Source organism: Solea senegalensis, unplaced genomic scaffold (genome assembly GCF_019176455.1).
Source record: "Solea senegalensis isolate Sse05_10M unplaced genomic scaffold, IFAPA_SoseM_1 scf7180000013451, whole genome shotgun sequence".
Taxonomy (NCBI): Eukaryota; Metazoa; Chordata; class Actinopteri; order Pleuronectiformes; family Soleidae; genus Solea; species Solea senegalensis.
In genome coordinates, this window is record NW_025320826.1 from 86,082 (window position 1) to 111,047 (window position 24,966).

The 24,966-nt window shown below is 40.1% G+C and overlaps 1 protein-coding gene across 1 annotated transcript; it reads right to left on the reverse strand.

Annotated features, from left to right (window-relative positions):
• Positions 1-780: 780 nt before the first annotated feature.
• On the reverse strand, positions 781-21,147 carry kitb (KIT proto-oncogene, receptor tyrosine kinase b). The gene is made up of 21 exons (XM_044015453.1): positions 20,871-21,147; positions 18,630-18,905; positions 18,259-18,543; positions 16,085-16,224; positions 15,255-15,423; positions 14,388-14,577; positions 14,185-14,300; positions 13,905-14,019; positions 12,029-12,216; positions 10,187-10,293; positions 9,093-9,219; positions 8,878-8,982; positions 7,635-7,745; positions 6,934-7,072; positions 6,747-6,814; positions 6,083-6,174; positions 5,520-5,642; positions 3,892-4,003; positions 3,592-3,691; positions 1,756-1,861; positions 781-1,650 (listed from the first exon to the last, which is right to left on the reverse strand). The coding sequence occupies exons 1-21, from the start codon at positions 20,923-20,925 to the stop codon at positions 1,507-1,509; spliced, it is 2,868 nt and encodes a 955-aa protein (XP_043871388.1). The 5' UTR covers positions 20,926-21,147; the 3' UTR covers positions 781-1,506.
• Between the last annotated feature and the right edge of the window lie 3,819 nt (positions 21,148-24,966).

The window sequence follows — 24,966 nt, forward strand, 5'->3', positions numbered from 1 at the left end:
CCTTTAGTGAAAAGGTCGCTATTCCAGCATTGGGATAACAACTGTGCAACAAGTGCAACCTCAAAAACGCACCCAAAAAAAGATTCTAAAAAAGAGTTGGAACACTGAACACAATAAAATGTGTGTCAGTATCAGTGAAGCATGTGAGACACAGCTCATCTTTCACGTGCGTCTGCCTGTGCTCCTGAGGACAAAGAGCAGCGATCCTAAAAATGTTAGTATTCTCACAACAGTCTCTTACTCTTCTATCAATCTGCCGACGGCGGCATTGATCCATGCCAAGCACACATCTGCTGTGTGTGTGTGTGTGATCCGCGTCAATCCGACTCAGCTGTGCTGTCTCTGCTGCCAAAGGTTAACGTAACCTACGATGGCCAACACACCTGCAGTTCATTAGCTGATTAGCTTTTGTCACAGTATTTTAACCCAAAATCACTTCCTCCTCCGGCTTTGTGGTCCAGCTGGAATAATGGGCAGAAGTGAGTTTGCAGAATATTATGAAGTCATTTTACCAGTTATAATCAGGACACATGAACGTATGTGCTAAACGTAAAGACATTTGTAAGAAATTAGCTTCAAGAGGCAAACGAAAGGTGCATGAAACCACCAAAATCAACCGTTCTACGCAAACATTTCTGCCACACTTCAAGAAACTTCCTCTCTGCATTCCTGAGATATCGCTTGTTCATGACATTGGGATACACTCTGAAAGCATAGGGCTTCTGGCTGTCCACAGTATGGAGGCATAAATACAACAAAAAAAAAAAGAGAAGTGGACAGTTTCCAGTGGTCCTATCATCACAGGTACTTTATTATTACAAGTCAACCAACCGTATCAAAACTACAAGAACCTCAAAACCAGTGTACATAAGCTCTTGTCTAACGTTCGTCACCACAACAATGCATTCAGTGTTTCAAAAACAAAACAAATCTAAAGGCACATCTCTATTGTATTTACATTGCATACATGATGGACATAAATCAAGAAAAAAGACAAAACACCTGGCCACAGTGGCTTTGCTTAGCTATGACTAAACTAAAGCTACTCCTAAAAAATACATACAGTGATACACCTGTTAGATTTTGTTAAGTCACAGTATTCAAGTCGACAACTCTGAATCGCTCTGTTTTACCCAAAGCATTTGAAGATGAAATCTCAGGCTGAATGTGAGCCAAAATGTCTCCCGCTGCTGATGCGTCGCGTGGTTTCGTGCTCAAGTCTGTTTACGTGGACGTGCACCTAAAACCCTTACAACAAAGATCAATGCGCCAATGTGGAAATAAGACAGAGGTCAACACTTAGAGCTCAGTGCAGGGTTGTAATATATATATATATATATGTACAGTATCTATATGTTTGTCTGTGTGAGTGAGGCAGGAAGGACAACAGTGACTATGTTGTTTGTAGTTATTTTGCGTGTGTTGTTAAACGACAGGGTGAACAAGGATGTGATGGTGCGGGTGGCATTAGGTGTGTGCAGGCAAATGTACGTGTGTGTGTGTGTGTCAGACATAGTCCAGGAAGACGTCAGCCGTGTTCTGCAGTAAAGGCTGAGTGGGTGCTGTGGTGCTGCAGACGGAGCTCAGCCTCCGTGATGATGCTCTCTCCTGTGCTGAAGGACCTGCAGCGTTGCTCAGCGTCAGGTACACCTGACAAACAAAACGCAGTTCTGAAAAATGCTGCAGTTTCCTGTTTGCATCTGCAGTGGTCTTAATAAGAAAAATAAATAAATACTGCAATTAATGCCAACTTACATTCTTTGTGTTCTCAGACAGCAGTAGCTCAGTCCTCTCCACCAACTTCCTGAACGACGGCCTTTTCAAGGGATCGTGGTTCCAGCAGGACAGCATCATGTCATAGCTACAAATGTAAGACGGTGGTGAGTTTCAACACAGAGGTGCAGCCACGAAGAAACTAAAAACATCTTTCCCCCTAAACCCGACTCCTCATGACTCTTTCAAACACACAACCAGCTTTGATTAACACAAGTTTTGTGCCACTCTTGGAATAAGTGGATTTATCGTGTCGTGTCACTTCAGGCTAATAAAAGAAAAACAACAGCTCACAAAATAACTCTTTTAACTTGTATTCATGTGCTAGTTCATAGCTTATTTAATATCATAAAGAAAGGTTGAGCTGCATCCGAGAGTCATATAATCAATTGGTTGATTGACTTACATAAAGGCCCAGTGTGTAAGAAATATGAAGCTTTTCCACAATACAGTTCTAGCACGACTCGGCTCGGCTTGACTACTTAATTTTGCTTTGTAATACCTGGTATCTGGTGCTTTTTTAGTATCTGCTCTGGCAAAGTTCCAAGTGAGCTGAGCCGATACTAAAATGTGACGCCTATAGACAGACTAGCGGCCATTGGTCAGAGAGCGTCATCATGAGTGTGACGTCCGTTAAAAAAGACTTAAAAATCCTCAAAAAGCTGTGGGGTTGAGCTGAGTAGAGGCAGTAGTGCTAGAACTGTATAATGGAAAGGTTTCATTACTGACATCTGATGGTGAGACTGTAGACTGCAACTAAGAAAGGACTCCTCTCCTCACACTTCCCTTTCATGCATCAGGAAGCTACATCAGGAAGCTACGGTGACCATTTCCTCCTCCTCCTGTGTTGGTTTATGCATCTGGTTTATGTTGGTAGTTGTTCTTCTTCAGGTGTGCATTAAGTTTCCACTCTCTGGCTGCTTTCTATGTTTTAGTTGTTACAGAAACTTGATGGCACAAGATGACGGCCTCCATAAAGCAAGGCCTTTTGGCCTGGAGTTAAAGGAATAATTCACCGATTTGCATTTAGCTTTGTATTACTAGAATAGCGGTAGTATTTTTGAAAAATTCACTCCTGTTAGCGTAACTGTTAGCAAAGATGGCGGACAAGGTTTACATTCTGGGAATGAGGTCCCCTCCCCCTACGAGTGGGTCTGAACAGTGTGGAATTAGCGTTGCTAGTTAGCGAGAAACTGAGGTTGGGAAGCACAATTTTTCAAAAATACTACCCCTAGTCTAGTAATAAGCTACAAAGCTAAATGCAACACGGTGAAATATTCCTTTAACTCCAGGCCAAAACGTACGTACACTGACATACTTATCGTAAGCATTTTCAATTACTGCCAATACCCTCTCCCCAATGTGACACACTGGACCTTTTAATTACTTGATTGATTGTTTTTCTTGGTAAATTTGTAGTTAATTAGTAGTAAATGCGATACCTTTTAGGTTTCTGGTTGGATAAAAACAGATTTGTGCTGTAGGAAATTATGATAGATATGTTTTTTTATACCACAGAATGAAATGAAAGAGGAAATACTCAACTCATCGAACTCATTGAGGTAGTATATTCAGTTCCTGCCAATAGGACCTCCTAAATGTTACACCGTCAAATATTCTTGTATTTAATTAACAGTTTAAGTTCTAAGCAAATATTCATTGGTTCTTCAGTGTGTGTATCAAACAAAACAATCCGTTGATTGTCGCTTTCTCTGACACTCTCTGTCATTTCATTGAAAGAGTTGCTGCTCGATAAGTAATACAATGATGATTATTGTGCAGTATATGTAGTCATTATCCTCAAATAAGAACACTTACATCTCAGGAGGAGCAAACTCAGGTCTATTCATCCTGTGTCCCTCGTGAATCATCCGATAAAATGCCGATCCCACCTGCATCCCAGGGTACGGACTGTTACCTAAAACACCAGCGCACGTCAAAAATCGTGATGACCTACAGTATGTTGTGTATAAGAATCGATACAATTTAGTATGATTCACTACACTAAGTGCATCATCAGAGCCGCTGACCAGGCTACAGCCAGCTCAAACTGATTATAATAATAGCTCAGACATCATGAAGCAGATTCAACAGTAAAAGTCTGACGGGAAATGTTACCCAGAGAGAAGATTTCCCAGAGCAGGATGCCGTAGGACCACACGTCACTCTCAAAGGTGTAGACGCAGTCAAAAATACTCTCGGGGGACATCCACTTGACCGGAAGTCGAGCCTGCAGGTGGAAGAGATGTGATTACATGGAGGATTTCCCCATGTTGTCATTCTTTAAATCATATGTCCTCTGCAAAAGAAATCCAAAAAATAATAATGTTCCTAGTGTTGTTTAGTGGTTAAGGATCTTAAGGTTGTCACACATACAAGGTCAGTGTAAATGAAGTACTTTTAGACTTTTCTGGACTTGAACTGGTTTTAACAAACCAGTTGCATGTTAATGATTGTTGCATATTTATGCGTCATATTGCCCACATATCTATCAGGTCAGTCATAGCTTACATCATCAGGACTTGATCACTTTTACTGTCCCCTCTGTCCCCTCAGAGCTTGAGGGAACAATTCTTTTAGAGTCACTGGAGAGGGCATCTTTGGGAACGTGCTCCTGCTCCTAGTATTAATCTTTATTCACTTGACATATTGCACATCTCCTTTATTGTTGTGGTGTCTGTCTGATAACCTGTATAAATAAAGGTTAAATAAAAAAACAAAACACAAACCATATAAAAAAATAATGATAGTAATTCCTCTTAACCCATGGCACCTTATGTAAATGTTTTGTTTGTGTTACTGTATACATTTTTTATATCTTAGGTTATTTTATTCTATTTAAATGCACCAAAACAGCAAGTCAGATTCCTCGTATGTGAAACTGGACATGGCAATGAAAAACCATTCTGATTCTGATTCTCCTCCTTTCACTCCTGCTTCTACCTCCAGCTTGCAATCAGCTCACCTGTGGCGGGAGCACACCTGCTCCCAATTCACTCATCAGCTCAGGCTTCATATTTCCTGCAGTCCCTCATTGCCACATCATAACAGACGACTCTGTGGTAACGTCACGGCTCTCCTGAAAACCTTGTTTACTTGTTGTTTTTTTTTGTCCTTTGCTATTCCCTTTGCTCTCCTGTGTCCAGTGCCCTCTCCTGTGCCTTTGATGCTTCTCCTCACTGCTGTAAAAAACTGCCACGTCTCCTCGGCTACCTGCTCTTGGGTCCTAAACTGATTTGTAACGTCAGACAAACACATCATCTTCATCCTGGATTTTCTCCACTGGCTTACTGTGATTTTTCTGATCACATTTGTTTGCTTGTATGTCTCTGGCCCTGAGCTCTACAGCAGAGATGGTGACTACATATGAGTCAGTGTGCAGCCTTAGATCTTAGGGCCTCATGAGACACGACCTATTTGATGAAATAAAACTTGCAGATTTAGTGGAATCCTTATGTTCTTATATTCTCATCTTACTTTTAATGCTTTTACATTGATCAGTCTTTCAATTGCTCTTTTTAGTCCTCTCTTATTTACCTTTTGTGCACTTTTCTACTTCTGTAGTTATTTATTTTGGTGTGTGAAATTTTGTCACTTTGCCCTTTTCGTTCAGGCACCGAGCATCCTATCAGGTTTGTTTTGAGTGCTACTGTACATACTTACTATTACAATTAAAGTGAATTGTTCCTGAACAGTGTGAAGTATGCTTGGCAATGGAGGAAGGACAGAAGGTCACAGAGACTCACATTTCCCCGTAGCACATAGCTGGCATCAGTAGTGATGTCACGTGCCAGCCCAAAGTCACAGATCTTTGCCACCCGGCCGTGAGTCAGCAGAATGTTTCTGGCAGCGAGATCTCTATGGATACACTACACACACACACACACACAAAGAAAAGAGAAGCAAACACGAAAATGATTATTAACACTGTGACCAGGTTCTGCAGTCCCAGGTCAGGTAAAAACTACATTAAGTACCATTACAGACAACATCAGTCTAGGCACGATTGCATAAATATGTTTGCTTAATTTAATAAAAGACACAAAAGTGCAGTGAGGGGAAATCATTTAAAGGCAGACAAGAGGATAAGAGGGTTTTCATTTAAATGTAGGAAGGTGGCTCCCTCTGTTTGCACGGTAAAAGCAGCTTCTTCCCAGCGTTCAGCTCTGATTATATAAGCTTTCGCAGCTGACAACTTACAGCACGCTGGCCCTGAGCCATGACGTGATTTATAAGCTAACAGCAGCGTGTTTAAACCTTGCCTGTAACTGCGCTATAAATATTAAAACGCCGCATTAAAAACCCTTACGTTCTTGGAAGTGATGTACTCCATTCCTTTGGCCACTTGGTAGGAAAAGCTGAGGAGATCTTCGGCGTCCAGAGACATCTCTTCTATATCATCTAGACAAAAAAAACAACACATTGTGTTCTTTAGTGACTGAAAACAGGGATTAAATAGACTTTAAAGGGGGATATACAGTATGTAAGACATGTATGATGTTAAGTCTTTAAATGACCTGGACCTGTGTCATTGGATACTATTTGGGATATTGTCCTTACTGATACTGGTTTCGCTAGTTTAGTCACAATATATATTATTTATATTTAATTAACATATATGTTATTATTGTCTGTTCTCGACGCCTTGTTGTCTCCTCTCCATCATGTGATGATTCTCTGCAGCTGTGGCACTTTCACTTTAAAACGGTGCCTGTTGCTGACACAGCGAGGGGAACGAATCAAATAGATTGGATATTTATAAAAAATAAAACACATGCTGGGACAGTTGTGTATTTGTAGGTGCATGAAAACAGTGTAACGCTGGGTAAAAGTGCAGCTTCTCATTCTTATTTAACTTTGGCAAACCATGCTCATGTATTATTTGAATTTAATGAAATACCCATATACATATATCCCCTTTAATTCAGCGTTTTAATGAATGACAAGAAACATAAAATTCAATTGTTTTCTACCTGACTGGGAAGATCGTTCCTTCTCAGAGGGACGCATGGACATATATCCTGTACGAGTCTCCTCTCCACTGCACAACCACACACACACACACACACACACAAACACACACATACACACGTATTATAAGTATTTATATTTTTCGATACAGAAATCAGTTTCCAGGGACAATCACACACATACACACACCTTTTAGACTCAGATTGGTTTGAAACGTTGCGATAGTAACCATCACCAACTTGGGAGTTAAGGAAGGACTCTCTTTTTCTGCGCAGGAAGTTGAGGAGGTCGCCATAGCAACAGTACTCAGTTATCACCAAAATTGGACCTGGCAGAGAAAAAAAAAATAATAATGATGATGTTAAAATGGCACAAGAGCACAAACACAAATCCAAGCTCTAAGAAGAATTTGACGACTGGACTATAAGAGTGCATGTATTGTATTCAGATAAGCTTAAACAAGATGTGTGTCTAAAGGCTGATTTCACTATTTTGTGTTCGAACATTTTTTGTGTCAATAGCTTTAAATGAGCTTTTCTAATGCCCTAAAACATCCCGGCAAAAACATCTTACTCATACTTACTTGTGTTCAGTCTAATCTAAACGCTGCATTATAATCAATAGAGGGGGCTAGACGGGTCAATAGTATTGATTGACAGAGCGCTAAATTCGGGCCCAGTCAAAGTGCATCACGTCGTCAAATCTGAGTCCGCTGTACACTGACTGTCCAATATCTGATTTTCAGTAAAGGGCTGTGTGTATGGACAATACTCATTATCATAAAGAGTCAATCGATAAATAAAATCCAATGAAGCTATACAGGAAAGACAAATACAATATTAACAGATTCCACATTATTGGGCTAAATGTGTTGCAGCGCCTCCTCTCACCGCCAACAGTACAGGCTCCCAGCAGGTTAACAATGTTCACGTGGTTTCCAAGGTAACTAAGAACCTTCAGCTCCGACATGAGCGCCTCCTTCTCCGTGGAGTGAGCGTTAGCTGAGAAGAGAGCATCACATGGTTTTTTATCGGCCCATCGTACAGAAGTGCAAGTTAAACACACGCCATTAAATGTCCTTGTCATAAAATATTAGAATTAGACAGTTACTGGTGCATCAGTGTGTTGGTACATGCAGCTGCTCTGTGTGGCACTAGTTTTAGCAACTTTATTTACAGTTAGTTTGCAGCACAGTGGTTGTCACTATACGGGTCACATTGTATACCTGAGGGCTGGTGAGATGTCTAATGGGGTATAAAGGCTAAATAAAGAAAATTAAGGTTGGAGTCAATGTTTTTATTATTTAAGTGCAAGTTTGGAGGGGAAATCAAGGGGAAGTCTTTGGTGCAACTGCTGTCAAACCCCCTAGACTTCTGTTCTGAGAAATAATGAGGCTCTCTGAGTACAAACAGCTTTCTGTGTGGGTGTTAAATCTCAGTGGGGTTTTTGTGTTTTGCTTGTTTTTTTTGAAAAATACAGGGAAAATGTGAGAACGCTCTCCAGTATTTTTATTTTTGAATTCAGCCTGTTTTAACCTCTAGTTTGCATGTAGTTCATTGAGTAAATGTAATGTAATGCACTTTATTTTCATAACCCTTTATAGCACAGGTGACAAAAGATAAACAATACAAACATTACAGCATAGAAACATAGACCAGTGCATACGAATACAGAATAAAATTACAAAGAATAATAAATGTCACCACACTATTGGGTATTAAAAGGCATTCTGAATGAATAAGTTTTGAGTTTAGATTTGAAGAGGCCCAGGTCAGTGATAACACATGTCAGGGGGGAGATTATTCCAGAGACTGGAGGCAGCAACTGAAAAGACTCCCCAGTGTTTGTATCATGACCTGGGCACGTCCAGCAGAAGCTGGTTGGACGACCACAAAGCTCTGCCGTGCTCACGGACAGTTAGAATTTCAGTTAAACAGGCTGAAGCAAGGCCGTTGGCTTTAAAAAAATCAATTATAAAACGTAGCCAGTGGAGAGACATTCTGCATTTTGCACTAGTTGAAGGCGTCTCAGGTTTCTAACAGTCGAGCTGAACAGAGAAGACAGGGCGCCAAAGCCGGCTGTTCCAGAATCTCCAAACACAATATACTCAAACACTCAGACAAGTAGACTTACGTTTGAGCATCTTAACCGCGACAGTTGTGACAGTATCTGCAGAACAGAGTCCGTACGCTGTCGCCCTTACTACCTTTCCAAAAGCGCCAGAGCCCAGTGTTTTACCTTTAACACACACACACACACACAATTATCAAAACAATATATTAAAAAAAATTGTGTGATTCTTTTTTCTCACAAATATACTGTACATAGCTGAACAACCACAGTCATACCAAAGCGCAGTTTCTGTCGAGGAAACTCCCATTTGGAGTCGTACGGCAGCTGCGTGGGGTCAATATAAATGTAGTTGTTGCCATGGATACTCTCGATGACCTTCCACTGGATTTGGAATTTTGGTTTCTGTTGAGTTTTGGAGAAGAGGACAGTGAACATCAGTTTCCTGAGACCTGAAGTTCACCTACTGCCTTCAAACATTGTCAAGCAAGCGCAAGTTTCCAGATACTATTCAGTTGGCAACTTTTATTAAATAGATTCTATTTGCAGAATCTTGTATGTACTATTATATTATATGTATATATATATATATAGTGGTAGACAATGAATGGATTTAATTAACTTAATGGGGTGTTGTATTTTACAGTGACTGTGTGGTCCCTCTGTCCATGTCTAAATGACATGCTGCAATTAAATTCATTTCACATTCATTAAATCCATTCATATTAATTAAGAGGTATTTTGCTTACTGTAGAATGTCATTACAGCACAAAAACTAGTCTGATCTTATCATGATGCTTCCATACAAACAAGATGGAGGCACGTGTAATTAGGGAAATGGCAAAAAATGATGGAACCTCTAGAGTCAGTGATGAGTTAAGTTGACAGAGTTCACTGAAGAAAGCTGAGGAGCACTGAGACAATGTCTGAACAGTTAAGGCATCATCGCAGGTTCTGGCGAGCAGCGTGCCAGGTCTGATACACTATAGTTAGTAAGACTTGAGATAGTGTATCCGGTCCAGATGCCTGGCGCCCTGGTATCTACGGAAGGGAACATTGAAAGGCGCCTAGTTTCTGTCTTATCCTACGTTAAGACTGTTTATTATGAACACCAGCTCTGGTTATAAGAACATGCGAGTAATTAAACTTAAAATTTTCTCTCACACAAAGTGCATATGGATGGTGCCCGATGAATTAATATTGATGTCTATAAATCCTTAAACTAATTAACAGATTTGAATGTGGACTGACAGATGATGATTTATGAGATTTATTAGCCTTATTTATTATTCACTGAGATTAAAATGCCTCCTCATCACAGTAACGATATGTACTGTGGGTGTGTGTGTCTATGATGTGTTTCCTCTCTTACCTGCATGTACTTGTACAGCAGCACCAGTAGAATGAGGCTGAGCAGGATGCCAGTCGTCACCATGCCAGAGAGAAGAGGCGTGAACAGTTTATGGGGGATGATGCGTTCTGAGAGGAGACGCACAAATAGCACATAAATACAAACACACAATCAGAAATCACACAGGGCTTTGAAGTATTAATAACATTTACACACAACGGACAGAAAAACAATCCCAATGCACAATCGCGCTGCTCCACGTTAATACAGTCATTTTATGAATGTTTTTTATTTTGGCTGGCTACATGGTGGGGCAGTGGCTGGCATTGTTGCTGTCCAGGGTGCACCCCACCGTTTTGAGCTATGTCATGTGGAGGATAAAGCCATAGAAAATGGATGAGTGGATGAGTTATAAGAATTTATGCACTTTTAAATGACTAAATGCTGCTTTTTGTAGTATGTTGTGTTTTTATGCGCAATGACAAACTATTTTTGTTGGTTTGAAATAACACAACATATAAACTTTTGTATTTTTGGAAATTTGTAACATTATAGTAGTAAAACAAATAGAAAAGAAATAAAGGTAATACATAAAAAAACATGCAGTATAAACACCAGGGATGAGTATTAGCGCAAACCGAAGATTTTTGCCTGGTCGACCGCAGGCTATCGCTGGTTACATCTGTGTTCTGTTGCTATTTAATAATAATACATCTGATAATGGTAAAAAAATAATCTCATAATATTCCAACTATATTCTCATAACATCCTGATTTTATTCTCATAATATTATGACTTAATTCTCAAAAGATTAAATTTCCCTAACTAATTAATTATAAATTATGCAATAGAAATAATAAAAAAATAGAACAATATATACAGTTTAAACGTAGTATATATACAACATGGGTGCAGTAAACAGTGATCTTACCCTAACATGCATTTTACAGTAGTAAAGTTTAAAAAAGAGATGTGTTAATGTTACAACATATACTGTATGTACACAGATCTTGCATTGAGTTCCATTTATCTGGACAGCCTTAACAGAACGTTATCCCTGACCTTAACCAGTTAATACCTAACCCTAACCTAACCACAATTCAAATCTTAGCCTTCAACTTAACCAGTTCCTTGGAAATGAGGTTCTGTCTCATCAGGACCAGGTTTTGGTCTCCATCAGGACTTTACATGTTGCCTGTTCTCCTCTTTTTTCCACCCTCCCTTGGTGTGGGGGCGTGGCCAACTCTACTTTCCCTTTGCAGCTGTCTTCAATCAATCCTCATCACCTGCAGTATATCTACCCGGTTCTTCTTCTCTGCCACTGACACATCATCTGTCAGTTTCCACAGTGGGGTAACAGTGTAGGACAGCTTTCTTGAAGTTTTTTTTTGTGATATTTTGTGAAGTTTCAAATTGTTTGTCCGCCTCTGCTTACGTCCAAAACGCCTGTTTCATTCAACTGCCTCTGTCTGCCCTGGATCCTGGAAAAACTTGTCATAATAAATTCTCTTTAAAAACTGCTAATACAGTCTGAGGTCATTGTTCTGCAAAAATGGGTCACTAAACTCACACACACACACATCCTTTTTCCTCCAGCTTTAAGTCAGACAGCTGCAGCAGTGGTGTTTGTTTGTGTGACAAGGATTAACATCATATAATCCCAGCCTTCATAGTCAGCATATACTAATCTCATTCAATCTGTGACCAGTAACCACACACCTGGCCTCTACTACGCACACAGGGTCAGTGGGTTTGTTTGTCTGTGTTTATGTGACTACTAAGATGTATGGTATGGATAAGATACTAATCCACATACAGGCACTGTGTGTGTGTGTCTGTGTGTGTCTGTGTGTGTGTATGTACCACTGATGGAGAACAGTGTGTAGGCCTCCTCCCCCTCAGTGCTCGCCACACATTCCAGGGTGTGGTAGTGAGCCAGATCCTTGGTGATGTTCAGACGGCTCTCAACTTCACTCTTACCAAACGTGGACTCTGTCACCATGGCGACCTCCGGAGTCTCCAATTGGGTGGCATTGGGCAGGTGTGAGCACCTGTGGGAAGGATTTACAGGTCACTTTTTGGGGTTTTAGGCTCCACCATGCCTCCTAATTTATTTAGCAAACCGACATGTGTTGACATTTACAACATTTACCCGTCACTTCTGTTTTACAAAAATGTCAACTGTTTTAGTTCACACCTTTAATAAAATAAATAAATAGGTGCATGTGTGCCGGAACAGTGAAAACAACAAAACAGTTACTTTGCCAGGCACCTGGTTCAAAATGTATTAAAATACTAATACTGTATTAGTCATGGGCTCAAGTTCACAATGAAAGGATGCTTGTTTGCAGAAAATAAAAACAGCGTTAGTTTGTGCAGAAGCCGACCATCTGTTTGTGCTTGTGTATTGTGCACCTGCCTCTGTTGGTTCACTCTGTGAAACCATGTAATACTGCACCACTGTCTTCAGACCAGGTTTTTGTTTGTCAGTTCTTTCAAGTGCAACGAGATAATGATGCAACATAAGGCCCTTTATCTCTGATCTCCAGGGGATCTTGTTGTATCTCATTTCTTATCATCATGGACCATAAGTTTAATGAAGGCACGTCTCATTACTGGGGTCTAATTGCTAAAGTCTTTCTTGGTTTGCTAACCTCGGTAAATAGTATTAAACATGTCTAAATATGTTGTTGGTGATGATGATATCTTTAGAAAATTAGAGATGATGGAAATTAAACAGCTACTGTATTAAGAGGTGCAGAGGCTTGTGCCCATGCATGGTTGCAGTTATTTCCCTTTACCAGTTATCTTGAAATCATGGGTGAAATCTGAATATGTGACAATATAAAAGTTTATTTCAAGAGGACAATCTGAAAAAGAAAGAAAGAAAACGCCTTCTTCCCTGTCTGTATTCTTTAATTTTGATACATTTCGATAAAACAGTCCTAGACTAATTTAGTCACACTGTCCTGACTTACATGAACTGAACAGAGACATTGATAAAGTAATATGTTGTTTTTTTTTGCTTTGTATTACTAGAATACCATGTAGTATTTTTGAATAACCTGCTTCTAGAAATATCTTCACTCCTTAACGACGCAAATCACATCATTTTGTGAAATTTACAAGTCTGTAATGTATTTGCAAACAAATTCCTCGCAGGGATTTTTTGTGTTTACAAAACTAGCACTCTGACTATGCTCTGGAAGCAGGGGGTGTGGCCTATGGCTGTGTGGCCTTGCAGGGCCGCATGAGTCAAAAATGTATAAGAAGGCGCATACATGAAGAATAATGTCACATTTCTACTATACAGATGAGCCAGTTTTAATAAACGTTCACCTTTCCAGCGGTGAAATAATCCTTTAACGTGTAAAAACATGTTAAAACATGTCATAAAATGGCTGCTGTTCAAAGAGCAAATTTCACAAATAATTCAAATGCAAATACGTGTTATGCGGGTTGGAAAATGTCTTGGTTGCTTTTGCTTTGTTGTCAACATTCAAAAGAACGTCTGACTGCTAATGATGCTAATGAGGCTAATGCTGCTAATGATGGTAGTTAATCATATTCCAGGACAGACCCCTTCTGGTGGTACAGCAACGCAAAGCATTAAAGAAGTAAATAGGTTTACCTCCAGCTCATCATGATGTGTAACTGTGTACCATAATCTTTCCTATCTAATTCTGATGTAAACAATCTAATAATGTGAACATAGGAAGTAATAAATGTTCTTGTGTACCTCGTGTGGGGCAGCTCACAGAAATACCAGCTGATTTTAGGGACTGGATAACCTGAGGCAACGCACCGCACCTGTCCATCAACAGGCCCCTCCTGGGCGATGATAACAGGTTTACCTTGTAGAGACAAAAGAGAACATACAGTTGTTATTAACATACTGTATATGCATATCACATACTGTACAGTGAAGACAAAAAGCTGCACTTTTTTCAAATTTTCATCATTCTCTACTGCTCAAACTTTGAGGAATTGGGATCTAGTTCCACGACATGTACACTTACTACTGACATAAACGTGGAATAAATGCTTGACCGATGCGTCCTCATGACCGGCTGAGAACTCATAGATCCCTCCTTCCGAGCCGAGAACCCTCACTAGCCTCAGCTCGCTGATGTATCTGGTAAGACAAAACAAACATGGCAGATTCCGTCTCTGCACACTCATGTGTATTTACTTGGAAGTTTGACTGTGAATGTAAGTCTACCTGTATTTGCGGCGATGAATGCTGATGACGTGCTCTGTGGTGTTGAGGAGCCGCTTGCCGTTGTAGGACCAGGACAAGAAGTCAGGTGACGGATAGGCATCTAATTCTGCTCTGAGGCTCAAGCTCTCCCCTTCTTTAACGTCTGCCTGGACTGGACTTGGACCTCCTAACAGGGTGATGAAGCCCTGATCTGGAGAACACAGCAAAAAGAAAGGTTCACCTCTTTAACCCACATATTCTGTAGAGCTCAAATGACCGTCCATGTATCTGCATCCAACATCTTGCAGGACATACTTTACAGAGTAGTACTGTGATTTTACTGAACTTATTGTTTTCCTTGCAATTTGTCTCTTCTTCTTTTTGGTTATGGAAAAACCTACATTTCCCATAAAGCCTGATAAAAATGTGTCGAGCCAGGTACCTATTGACGTGAAAAAAATATAGAAAATATCTGCAAGGAAGCTGGAAATAGAAAAAAAGCCTCAAAATGGCAAAATATAGCCAAGATACATGATTAACCATGTGTGTGATAATGTTCATCTATTTGACTTTCCACTCCAGGATCGTTACTTGAGAATAACTCGGTCACCATTAACAGAGGCTCAGTAATCCTTCCAGTGGCTGCTTACACTACTCTTGTTTAAATGTGGAATGTGTAGATCTTTTACATTTATACACTTTGAGCGGTTAAAGGGGAATTTGACCGTGAAGATTTTGTTGGGAGACTGACGGAGATTATGATTTGTGTTAGCTGTAAAACTGACTCTGTCACGGACTGCATCCATCACAAAGGAATTGAAGTAAAAGTCTAATAAGGTAAAAACCACAAAGACAGCAACATGTATATGAAGCAACTTCAGCGATCACCTCGGATGTCCAACTGCAGCTGTGCAGAACTGGTGCCTCTCTCGTTGTGGGCGAAGCAGCGGTAAGTGCCTGAGTCTGACTGGTTGACACCTGGGATTAGGAGTGACGTGGCTCGCTGATAACCGCGTAATCCTGACAGGATGTGTGAAGCCTGAGATTCTTCAGGATGCTGCAGGACATCGGGGGCAAAGGTGAGAGGTGCAACAGGTGTAATGTCACACAGACCCAGTGATTTACATACATCAGGCTAAGTCTTAAATTATATTTTACAGATGACAGGTCTGTAGTCAGATTAGTAGAATTTGGGAAATAAAACTTGCAAAAAACAATGTATTGTTTTTCGAATGTTATTTCCTCCCCTAAAAATGTCTCTGAAGTGTAGTTGATTTTTCATGGAAGAAATCTTTTTTTTTTTAAAAAAACAAGGGATATATATCATATTGTGAACTATATATTATATGCAGTATATTGTACAATTTCTTTATTAGTAATATTATTAATTTTATAATTATTTTGTGTCCGTCTACTCCATGCTAGCCATGGCTCTGAATAAATAAAAAAAATATGAAATAAGTATTTGGTTGTATGAGATAAGATAAGATAATATAATATAAGCAGCACAGGTAGTATGAAAGTATAATGTAATAAATAATAACAATATGCATTATTAACATCTAGGAGTAGAAAAATATACAACATAATAAATAATATACAATATAGACAGTGTGTAACAATATATAAAAAGGCAAGTCAATCTAAGTTCTACATCTTGTCAGTAAGTCTGAGGTGAAACATTCTGTTTTGTTCCTTAGTTCCTACATCAGTCTCACCGCTGTTGAAGGGAAGTGCCACTTTAGACTGAAGTCTGGGTTGACATTGGAGGAGCTGCAGGTCAGAGAAAACTGCTCTCCTTTCCTCAAGATGACCGTGTCTTTCTGGGACAGTGTGATCACTGGAGGCAACACTGGAACTGGACCAAGAGAGAGGCAAGTAGCATTAAATATTAACATAATATGATGTAATATAATGTCATATAACAATAACACAATAACACGTGTCCTTCATCTTTCTACGGGTGTTCAGGAGCACAAACAGATACTCATTTACACACAGAATTCCATATGAATCGAAGATGAACATGGGTCAGTCCTAGGAGGCCTAAAGAAAACATTAGAATAACTATAACCAGTTATGTTGCGTACAACTTCTGTTTTTCTTTAATGGCAGGGAATGCTTCAGTGCACAAACACAAACACACTATACTCAGTCACATGACATTGTCCACACACATAGTGAATGATCTGAAATCCTGATAATAAACGACAGCTAATAACCCTTAAGTGGGTCTGTTTGAACTCAAAACACCACCATCACGCACGGTTACTAAGCTTTGTTCAGTTTGAAACTCTAATCCCGCAATTCCACAGCTATTTTATGTGCAGTAGGTCCAAGAAACACTGTACAAACATTCATGGTGCCCAGAAGATGGATTCTCCTGACTTTTAAACACATTGTATGTCATTTCTGTCATAAAGGGGTCTTTTAATCAAAATTGGGAAGCAGTGTGGGATCATGAGAATTGTTGTCTTGTTTGGTTCCCCTAGGGGTTTGCACTTAATGTGCAGAACCCGGTAACATAATACATAAAATGAGTTATAGCAGAAGCAGAGATAAATAAGGTGGATGAGGTCGTTAAAAGGCGACCAATATATAATGGGTCAGTTACCAGTTATCTTTGAGTAACTTGGTATGCTAACTGATAGCTCTACTTTTAAACCTTTAGTCAACAACTTTCTCAAACGCCTTGGACTTAACTTTTCATTTCAGAAACAAACATGGCTTTTCTTTTAAGGCACAGCAAATATTGACATGTGCAACCTTTGCCGGACATGATACATGACTGTCACCACCACTGCAGCTGTGTGTCAAAGGTAAGACAGCAGATGCTGCCCACATTTTAATCATCACAAATTCTCTATGCTAAATGTTTTTTTTAAAGAGGGATTGTAGAATAATGTTAGATAGAGCAACAACGCACACTCATAAACACACTCATGCACAGACTCATGCAGCAGTAGGTCTGGTTCCTGTAAATCTTGTTTCATGTTCTCATTATCTGCAAATGTATGCCTGTCAGTTCCAAACATCAATTATCATTGATTACTAATAATCAATAATTAATCATCACCGCTAAATGCTTATGGATACCTTGGGATTTGTCACTGGGTGAATCACTACAAGTCCCCAAAAAATTAGATTGAACACGTCTTTGCTGCTAATTTGCAAATGCTACCATACCTCAGCCAACCCGTCTTCATTAAGTACATCAAAAAGTGCCAGTATTTAGTTTGTCCATTCTGGGCTACTGTATACATGTGGCAGTGCAACATGGAGCATCATTCCAAAAGTAACAAAAAACACAATTAACAATGAATCACTGATGGTATTCACTCCCTTGTGTCCTCTTCTGTTACACCATCTGTCCTCATGTCCTCCTTCACAACCACCATGAACTTTCTCTGAGGTCTTCCTCTTTTCCTCCTGCCGGCAGCTCCATCTTCAACGTCCTTTGTCCAATATAAACCATCTCCACCTTACTTTATGTCCAAAGTGTTCAACCTGAGCTGTCCCTCAAATATACTCATTTCTAATCCTGTCCATAGATTCCCCTAAATCCTACGCATTAGAGAAGGCAAATGCTCTGGCTTTGCTTTCCACTGAATTACTGGCAGCATTAAGCTGCTTTTAGAGAGAAAACATTAGCTGTCCCCTCCACTGACTTTACTCTCAGACATGTCTTTAATATCTTTTCTTTGGAGATTTATTTTCCCTTAACGACTGCTCATTCAGCATCCTGTCCTTCTTCTCCTTTCACTTTTAGATTACTTATCACCCATATGACAAATCTTGTAAAGTTATGCTAAATGGGGGGAACACTAAACATTCAGCAACACGAGTTATATTTGGGATCTCTGCTGTGCATCACACGGTGGCTCTTACTTACCGAGCCGCACATCCACTGTGTATTGGGTAGATGTCACTTTGAGTCCACGAAGCTGTCCCACACAAACGTAACAGCCCTCATATTCCTTTCTCACATTGCTGATGATGACACCTCGCTGGAGGCTGTGGTGGTAACTCATGTCAAAGGGCAAAGGTCGTCCATCACAGGTCTCTAACGCCAGCAGAGTGACCTCGGGGTCAGTCACGAGGCACGGGATGGTGCAGTTCTCACCTGCACGCACCAGAATGACGTTCACCATGGTGCGCTGGAAGGCGTTTTGGGCATCTGATGAGGAGATGAAAGATGGAAAAAGAGGGCGATGTTATTTGTGGTGCAATCACAGGTCTCTTCCCCAATCACTGACAACTCACCTTTCACATAAACATAGATGGAGTTGTGCTCCAGTGTGCTGTTGTTGACACAGACATAACGACCCATGTGGAAGGCCTGCACCGACGGCACTTTGACATACGCCACTCCACCCTCCTCCACCTCTCCCTCCAGCCTGCGAGCCCTCTCCCACTGCCACCTCAAGCTGGATGGGGCACCAGGCGTGGTAGCATTGTCATGGCAACGCAGCTCCAGCTTTCCCCTCTTGGGAATCACTATGTGAGGCCCACTGGGGGAGATGATTAGCTCACACCACACTGGAACACAGGGGGGAAATGGTATGGTTGATGTATGGTGGTCCTCGATGCTGTTTGTGATGACTGTGCTGGATTCAGTTTGGGTAAAAGATCCAGCAAAGGTGGCACAAAATACAACAAAACAAATACACTACAGTAATGTAGAGCAATATCAACAGATCAAGTGATCAAAAAAATAATACATTAGAAAAGTTGTCAGCCTAATCGAATAATCACCTCACTATGGGATGTTAAACAGATATGCAGAACTGATCCCCTCAGGACAGGGTGCTATCTAACCACCATGGCTCAATTGAACGATCAATAATTATACGCTGTCTACCCGCTGAGTAATCATGCATTACTAAAGGCTCCTCAATCTATTTCCTTAAGATAGTAATTCAACTCATGTAACATTTCATCTCAGTCTACCCCCAGCAGCCAAAACGTTTTCTATCCCCCCCTTTTTTAGTTTTTTTTTTAGTTTTTTTTTTACAGTTTTCCACATGATAGGCACCATTCCAAGAGCAGGATTTTCATGTGACTGTTGTGCCTTCAGGCCTCGCAAGGCTGAGAAAGCAGGAAAGAGGGAAAGTAGCAAACAGGGATGCAAACAGACTCCCTCACACACCAGTACCTGTTTATTTACAGGCTTTTACAGCGGATATCTTTCAGATTGTGTGTTTTACAGCTCGAACAGAGTTGACTGAGGAACCCAAAGGTTTTGCTCCATGACTAAACAAAAACAATCTTGCGATGTGTGAGCCAGAGAGCTGCTGGATATCAGTGCTGCAGGGTGTGTTTGTGTTTAAAAGATGTGGCTCTCCTTTCTGCTGCTGCCAAGATGAGGCGCATGACCTTTTTTTATTTTATTTTGGTGGAAGGACAGACACACACACACACACACACACACACACCTCTCTATAGTTGTGATGACACCAATCCAACTGCATGTCTAAACCCAAACCTTAATTAACCCTCACCTAATCTAATCCTAATGTTAACATTAACCCAAAAACACAAGTCTGAAACCACAAGTTGTGAAGACTGGTCAAGTAAGTGCCTGTACAGTGTCACAATGCCATCATAGCAATGGTCTTGAGCCACAGTTTATCATCACGGCCTGATTAAGACATGTATTCACAAACACACACACATACAGTCTTGTCTTTTGGTGGCTGTGAGGACTTTGAGGACATAATACATTCTCTAGATCCTTGTCTTAACCCTAAACATCGCAACTTAATACCTACTTCTGGGGGGAGGACAGTGGGAGGACACTCAGGACATAATGCAAATACCAAATCATAAAAGAGTCTTCATTTATCATAACAACCTATTCATTAATTGAATGAAACCAACTCATAACTGTGAAATATATATATAATAAATGACCACAGTCTCATTGTGTTTTCATAACAATGGTTTTGAGCCCAATTTTGTCCTTGCAACCCAAATACATGTGGCACCACACACATCATAAATCCTTAATTCACCTCTTAAACTTCAAAAAGCCCCTAGACATTATGAGGAATGGTTCCTCCTCACTCACACACACACACACACACACACACACCTGTTGCTCGCCGGCAGAGCGTACATCTCTGTTCTTGGTCACACAGGAGTTATGCAAATGAGTCCTGATATGATCAGTAAACTTGTGCCGGCAGGTTGAGTTGACTGGACCGTTAAACGCCTCACAATGTAAACATTGACCACGTCTCCACAAACCGTGAGAAGATTTGTGTTGTGTTTTGTTTTTAATCTATAGTCACGAGATGCTGCGCAATGATACGAACATTATGACGTGTTTCCAGCTAAAGTGATCAAATCAATGAAGGGTAAAAAAACAAACTTAAAAAAGGCACAAACACATGTCCCTATTATTATTATAATAGAACATGCCGTATTAAATTGAAATAAAGAAACAATATACGGGTCACAATAAGCCAGAAGCTCCAGAAATGACGAGGTCCTTTTTCTTACCTGTTAGTGGCATCAAAACAAACAGTGAGGCTGAAACGACCCAGTGGCTCCTCATGGTTCGTGGTAGTTTTTTTTTTTGATTTTGTTTTTTTACTCTAATCCATGCGTTTCGGGAGCAAAAACAACCATGCTGAGGTTCAGAAAACAAAGACGCGTCCAGACCAAATCCACTGTAAGAGCAGAGCAAAGAACAGGTCCCACTGTGGTGGTGATGATGATGGTGGTGATGATGATGAGCGCACTGTAATAGAATGATCAGGTTGAGTGCGAACTCCCCTGATGGATTTCAGTGGAGCAGCTTAAAGGCACAGTGCAGCGGCTTCCTCTCCCTCTGCCACTCCTTTCTGCTCCGCATTGGCTGGAGACTGGCCAAGGTGATGAGGCGAATATTACTGGGAAAAACACCTTCTCCGTATTTTTACGCAGTCACTGCATCACAGGGGTGCGATCCAAACATTGGCTGTCCCCTCCGATAAGACCACTTTGAATGTGGTGGCAACATTTTAATCATCCTCAGGCACTGGCCAAGTATTACATAAACATGTACTGGAAGTTTTCATATTTGAAACAGAGACTTAAAGCTGCAGTGTGCAACTTTCGGTGTGTTGTTTTGGCCTCAGTTTGGTTTAAGTGAACTGAAACCTAATACATGCTGGTAAGAGTCTACAACTTATTTTTGATTATGTGTTTTTACTTTTAGGGCTGCAGCGTTTATTTGACTGCTAAATGACTCACGCTGACGTATTTAAAAAGCAGTCAAAGGCTTTCTTTTATAAATAGGCTTTTTAGTTAGACAATGTTTTTATTCTTTATGTTTTCCTGTTTCTTTTAATGTTGATATTTGATGTTTGTTTTTTTCAATAATTAAAACAAGCTTTCTGATTTCTCAGCTTCCTAAATGTGAAATTTCTGGTTTCTTCACTCCATATAACAAAGAAATGATTACAGCTGATGAATTTTGGTTTGTGGACATCATCAGATCAACATTTTTCAACATTTTATGACCTTTTATGGATCAAACAATTAACTCAGTATGAACAAAATCATTAATTGCAGCCACATTTCCTTTATTTAAGAATTAGTTTATAAAATACATACTGTAAGTGTGCCACAGTGCACAAAACCAGATTGGAGAGACAGACCAATTATTGCTCAATAAATGTTTATTTAAGTCTAGGAATATTGTGTATCATTTGTTATTATTGCACTGATTTCTAAAGAGAGAAAACCCTTATTGGTCGACCTCTGCAAATATCTCATTGATCACAGAAGCTATGATGCTCTCCATATATTGTCTCACGTTTCCCCTTAACTCTCATTATCTTACCAAGTGGTTTCACTTTGCCCAGATTTAACCACATTTTTATAAGTCGTGTGTGGTTTTTCAAGCAGGATTTGTGTAATTTTTGTACACAAAAAAATGGCATTTGTGGCCACGAAATACATACATTTATGCATGAATTTCAACAGACGTGGATCATTTTCTTATATATACTTTGATCGTTCATTTCTGTGTGAACAGGTGAGATGTTATTGCAGGTAAACTTGTTTTAAGCCTGACAAAGACAATCATTACCAGAAAAGGATTTAAAAGACAAGAAACAAAAACCTGATCATCCCCAAAACTTGCCGTCCCCAAAGTTATTTCCTCTTCTTGCACACATCAACATCAGATTTATAAACGCAAACTCAGCTCCGCTCGTCATTCACCGTCATAAGTTAAGACGTACAACGTAGTTACATGAAAGCAAATCTGTGTTCCTGTGTGTTACAGTCGCAAAAGCCTCAAGCGCCACAAAGTTGAACAGTTGGATAGGAACAAATCATTTAAAACAAGAAGAAACCAAAGATGACGACGCATATAAATTAGTTTTAGATCATTGTAGTAGCCAAGCTGATTCATTTACTTAATGTCTTGTATTAGCTCTACATGTTCAAATGTGGGTGTTTGCATGGTTTGGCTTTTGTGTTTTATCTTTTGGTCTGTGTGTGTATGTGTGTTGCCCCAGTCAAAAATGTGAGAATACACAGGGAGCGTTGTTGTTGTTGTTGTTGGTGGTGGTGTGTGTGTGTGTGTGTGTGTGTGCTATTTTCTCTTGGACACATGATAAATCTCTAAGTCACAGTTGCCCTGCAGCTGTTCATGTCTCTCTCTCCACACACGATGGAAGGGTGAGGCTAAACAAACTAGAACACAGGCAGAACATCACATTTATTGATTTTGTACTTCATTAATTTGTTTTTGCAGCACATTTGTTCAGCTGAATGTGGCTAATGGTTGTTTCATTTATCAGTAAATTAACGCCAGGGAAATTGTCGGGAAATGTCTTCAAAGACGAGGGTGGGATCCCTGCTCTGTAATAAGTATTTTGTCCTTTCTTGTCACATTCGTCACCGGTTTTTCTGGGAAAATTTGCTAAAAAATACAGTTTTTCATGTTTGCATTTCTTCTCTCGCTTTACTGAGAGAGAACAAATAAATTAACCGTTGGCCTTAAGGATCTAGTCGGAGTTAGAGAACCACTTTTTAAATATTCAGCGTTCAGACAAAGGAGCCCTGCACCTGAGAGTGTCAAAGTTCACCAACACCAGCACAGTGTCCAGCTGCCCATATACGCTGTGTGACGATGTCACTGCGTGTGTGGTTTTTGTGTTTGCTCATCCATATGTCGCCCTTTTCGCTGTGTTTACGTGTCATTTGAGTAGTTCATATGCCTTTTGCTATTTCATTATTCATTACAGAGGTGAGTGTCCATAGCAGATCTGGGCTGAGTCACTATGACTCTGAGAGTGTGTGTGTGTGTGTGGACCCACTGCATGACTCACTCAGTGCTTTTAGACAGATGAGGACAGCGGTCTCACAGAGGGCAATGGAGGTTTTATACAAGAAAAATAGCCACTTAGATTAGATTACGTAATGAAAAAACATTCCTCTTTCTCTCCCTCCCCTCTCTCTCTCTCTCTCTCTCTCTCTCTCACACACACACACACACACACACACACACACACACACACACACACACACATTCTAACTCAATCATCTCCATACATAGCTATCTTCACACCCTCAGACATGTACATCATCCTTCTTTGCCTGACGGTGTAAATCTACACAGGAATAACAGACCACACACATACACACACGTACACAGACATACACACACACACACACAGACACATCTAAAAGCATATTGTGCCTCATCATTTCCCCCGTTCGTGGCCGAATGCCCATACCTTTTTCCTCCAATGCAATCCAATACTCATCTCTGTCTGCTGACTGTGTGTTATAAACCTGATATCTGTGTCCACTTATCGTTCCTCTCCTTTAATACTGTCAGTGTAGTGAAGGATTGTTTCTGACCCGCTCTGTGTGGTTGCTAAGTGTTGTTCCTTGGTACAGCTGTGGTGTTTTACACATCACTTATAACTGTCTGAACAGACTGGACTAAAAGCTGGGTCAGAAAAAAAAAGACACACACCAAGCACAAAGGCATTTACTTTTATGTCATTTACTTTGACTGAAACCACTTCTGTTGTGCAGCTCAGGTCTTTTTTTCTCTCTTTTTACAATCTTATGAGAAATGCGCTATTCTGCCTCTCGGTGTAGAATGACAAGAAAAAATATTGAAACCACTCTCATGTCTGTTTGATTCTGTAATCTGTTCAAAAGGTGCAGACAGAGAGGTTTGCTATTTTGTTTTCTTGGATGGCTAAGTGATGAAAGTAACTTTCTGGATTCCCACTGGTTGCCTAGCAACTGCTCTAAGCCATGACATAGTAGGGCAAATAGCGTCCCAAAAGCCCATGTGTGTTTTCTTTACATGTGAGTTCTTTATTCAGAGTCAATTATTTTTAAATGAAATAAAACATTTTCATTAGCGACTTTTAGAGGTGAGTAAGCTTGTTCTTAGATAACCATTTCCCCCACTTTCTCATACTTATGGTAAATTAAATTCGCTGGCTATAGCTTTTCATTTAAGGAACAAATGTGACTGTAGTTTACAAATCTTCTAATATTTAAATCTGCATTTAAATTTGATCATATTGGGGAAACTCGCAGCTGCGCAAAATGCTGAATGGTTCAATAATCCCTGTAG